General features: G+C 41.3%; 1 protein-coding gene across 1 annotated transcript in view; it reads left to right on the forward strand.

The window, feature by feature from the left end:
* The window catches only part of LOC103372546 (interferon-inducible GTPase 5-like), a 7,573-nt gene extending 6,507 nt beyond the window's left edge, over positions 1-1,066 (forward strand). Inside the window, exon 3 of the mRNA XM_008302214.1 lies at positions 7-1,066. Within this exon, the coding sequence (XP_008300436.1) occupies positions 7-629 (623 nt within the window). The 3' untranslated portion in view covers positions 630-1,066. The remainder of the gene's footprint in view (positions 1-6) is intronic.
* The last annotated feature ends 2,026 nt before the right edge of the window (positions 1,067-3,092 follow it).

Consider the following 3,092-nt stretch of genomic DNA (forward strand, 5'->3'; position numbering starts at 1 on the left):
AACAAGGTATTGAGGCTCCACAGGTCTTCCTGGTGTCCAGCTTTGACCTCCACCTGTATGATTTCTCTCTCCTCCATGAGACCTTAGAGAGAGAACTTCCAACACACAAGAGGAATGCTCTACTGTTTGCCATGCCCAACTTCAACCGTGAGATCATCAGCAAGAAGAAAGAAGCTTTTCAGGCCCAAATAAAATATTGCGCTGGTCTGTCTGCATTAGTGGCAGGTGTGCCAGTTCCTGTACTTTCTGCTACTGTTGATCTAAGCATGATGGTTACTGTTATCAGTAATTATCTATCTGGGTTTGGACTTGATAAACCGTCACTGCAGAGACTTGCTGACAGCACAGGTGTGCCATATGAGAATCTGCATGGTGTTATCAAATCCCCACTGGTTTCAGCAAAATTAGATGAAGATGCCGTTCTGAAGGTGATATCCCAAATGACAGTCACAGGTGTTTTGATGGCAGCAGAAGAAGGGTCCAGATTCATTCCGATGTTAGGAATCCCAGTAGCAATGGCCCTCTCTTTTACTGCAACCTACAGAACTCTAAGTTTTATTCTCAACTCACTTGCTGAGGATGCACAGAGGGTGTTTGAAAAGGCTCTGGGTTTGGAGACATCAGTGTGATATTGTAAAGTGAATGCTAAAGGGCCTCTGACTTCTTGATTTCTGTAAAGGAGACAGCATTAGATTGTAAATAGATAAATACAGTATCCTAATCATAATCTTCCTGCACAATTTAATCAACATTCATTTATAGTTGATCTGTCAGACGGCCTCAGTGCAGGACTCATTTACTCTTATCAGTACAGAAACAACAGAGTTACAGTCAGTTTAAGATATTGCAAGTGTTCTCTTTATCATTTTATCAAGGGGAGAAACGTGATCTTATTATTTATATATAAACTGTGTACAATGCAGAAAACTGCTGAAATATGATTGTGATTATTTTAAAAATTGTTTGTGTGATCGATGATGTCAACACAGAGCAAATCAGGTGAAATGATGATTACTGATGAAACATCTTTATCTTATCTTGTTTGAATAAATTGTGATGGAACTTGTGGTTTTGTCATTATTTTTAAAAATCGCATTTTCTGTAACATATACTGAATCATAGAAATATAATAGCAGTACTTGCTGTTAATAACAGTAACAAGAAGGACAAACACAATTAGATTAGATTAGATTGAACTCTGTCACTACACATGTACAAGTACAAAGAAAACGAAATGCAGTTAGCATCTAACCAGAAGTGCAATAGTGCAGAGTATAAAGTGCAGATATATTGTTAAAAAAATCCCAAATATATTTATATACATAAACAAATATATGCTATGGTCTTTACATGAGAAGATGGCATGATGTATATTTACAAATGGATATGTGCAATGGAAATTGACAGTGCAATTGATAATAAAACAGTGCAGTGGACATTAAAAGGTGCATAATCAGTAGTAAACAGTAATTACAGCGCAATGTATAATTAGTGCAAATATTGGATACATGTTGGCTTGATGATTGTTTTGGTTGATGAGGAGGGGAGCGGAGTGTGAAGGGAGGAGGAGGTTGGGGGGGCTTAACGGGAGACAGAGTTCAAAAAGGTAACATAAAAGCTGTTCCTGAGTCTGGTGGTCTTAGTAAGGAGGCTCCTGAATCGCTTTCTGGAGGGCTGTTCAGGGTTGAGCAGTCTATGGTTGGGGTGAGAGGAGTCTTTGAGGATGCTGCGAGCTCGATGCAGGCAGCGTTTCCCATAGATTCCCTCAATGGCTGTGAGTGGAGCCCTTGTGATGCACTGGGCAGTTTTTACAACCCGTTGCACAGCCCTGCAGTCAGCGAGAGAGCAGTTCCTGTACCAGACAGTGATGCAGCTGGTGAAGGTGCCCTCTATTGTACAACGGTAGAAGTTCACCAGGATTGCTATGGACACGTGGTTTCTCCTTAGTGTCCTCAGGAAGGGGAGGCGCTGGTGAGCCTTCTTAACCAGGCTGGAGGTGTTGTTGGTCCAGCACAGGTCCTCCGAGATGTGGATCCCCATGAACTTGAAGCTGGAGACACGATCAACAGCCATCCCGTTGATGTGGATGGCTTTGGGATGGGGCTGATATATGAAATAATATATCACATTAATAGTCATGTTGATGTTCATCAAATCTTTCTGCATCATAAACAGTGAATACATTGTCATGCAATGCCACAAGTAGAGGTGCAGAAAACACCATTGTGTTTTTTAATATTTGTATTTATTCAACAGTGTTGTTGTGTCTTGTTCAAACCTGTAGACAATTGTGATGAAGGTTCACTGCCCTCCAGTGGTCATAGTTAGGAACTACGACAGAAACAACTTTCCTCTGACTGTGAAGGTATTTGTCCACTGACGCCTGGACACTGCTGAAGTGTATTGCTGTGGTGCAGCTAACTCACTCAGAGGTAGTCGGTGTCGAGTGTAGACTTTCACTTCCTCTTCTCTCGCTCTCTCGCTCTTCAACATGTCCAGACGATCTTAGCTCGATGTCCCATATCACCTCATTGGCTTAAGCCAGTGGTTCCCAAACTTTCTCTGCTGGGACCCCCTTTGGTATACAAGAACATTTTTGTAGTTTCACCAGGAGTTAAGTGCACCACAACTATAAAAAGCCAGCATCAATGGAGCCCCGTTTTGACAAGTCACCATGGCAATGGGGAAGCGGAGGGCTGAATTTTTCATCCCACTAGAATTGGAAATCTTAATGCGCTCATATGGCGAGTTTGAAAGAAGTGCAACACTGCTGCTCGGGTGAATGTGTAAGTTGAAATGTTGTCCTTTGCAATCACAATAATGGTACAGGAGAAATGCTTTAATGGTAGCCTATTAATTTATTTCATTTAGGTGCAATCCCACAGGGGAGAAGTGAACTCGGTAGCAGCTTAAGATGAAATATAAAAACATTGTTCAAGTCTCAGGTTGCAGCACAATGTCATTAACAGAATACAATTTAAAATTAATTGAACAGATCTCTACATCATTCACCTGCAATCTTGTGGAACTCCTCCTTGATGGCTCTGACAGGTTTATGTCCAGGGAAAATGACAAAGATGGTAAAAGCCATT

This window comes from Stegastes partitus, unplaced genomic scaffold (assembly GCF_000690725.1).
Source record: "Stegastes partitus isolate 25-593 unplaced genomic scaffold, Stegastes_partitus-1.0.2 Scaffold36, whole genome shotgun sequence".
NCBI lineage: Eukaryota > Metazoa > Chordata > Actinopteri > Pomacentridae > Stegastes > Stegastes partitus.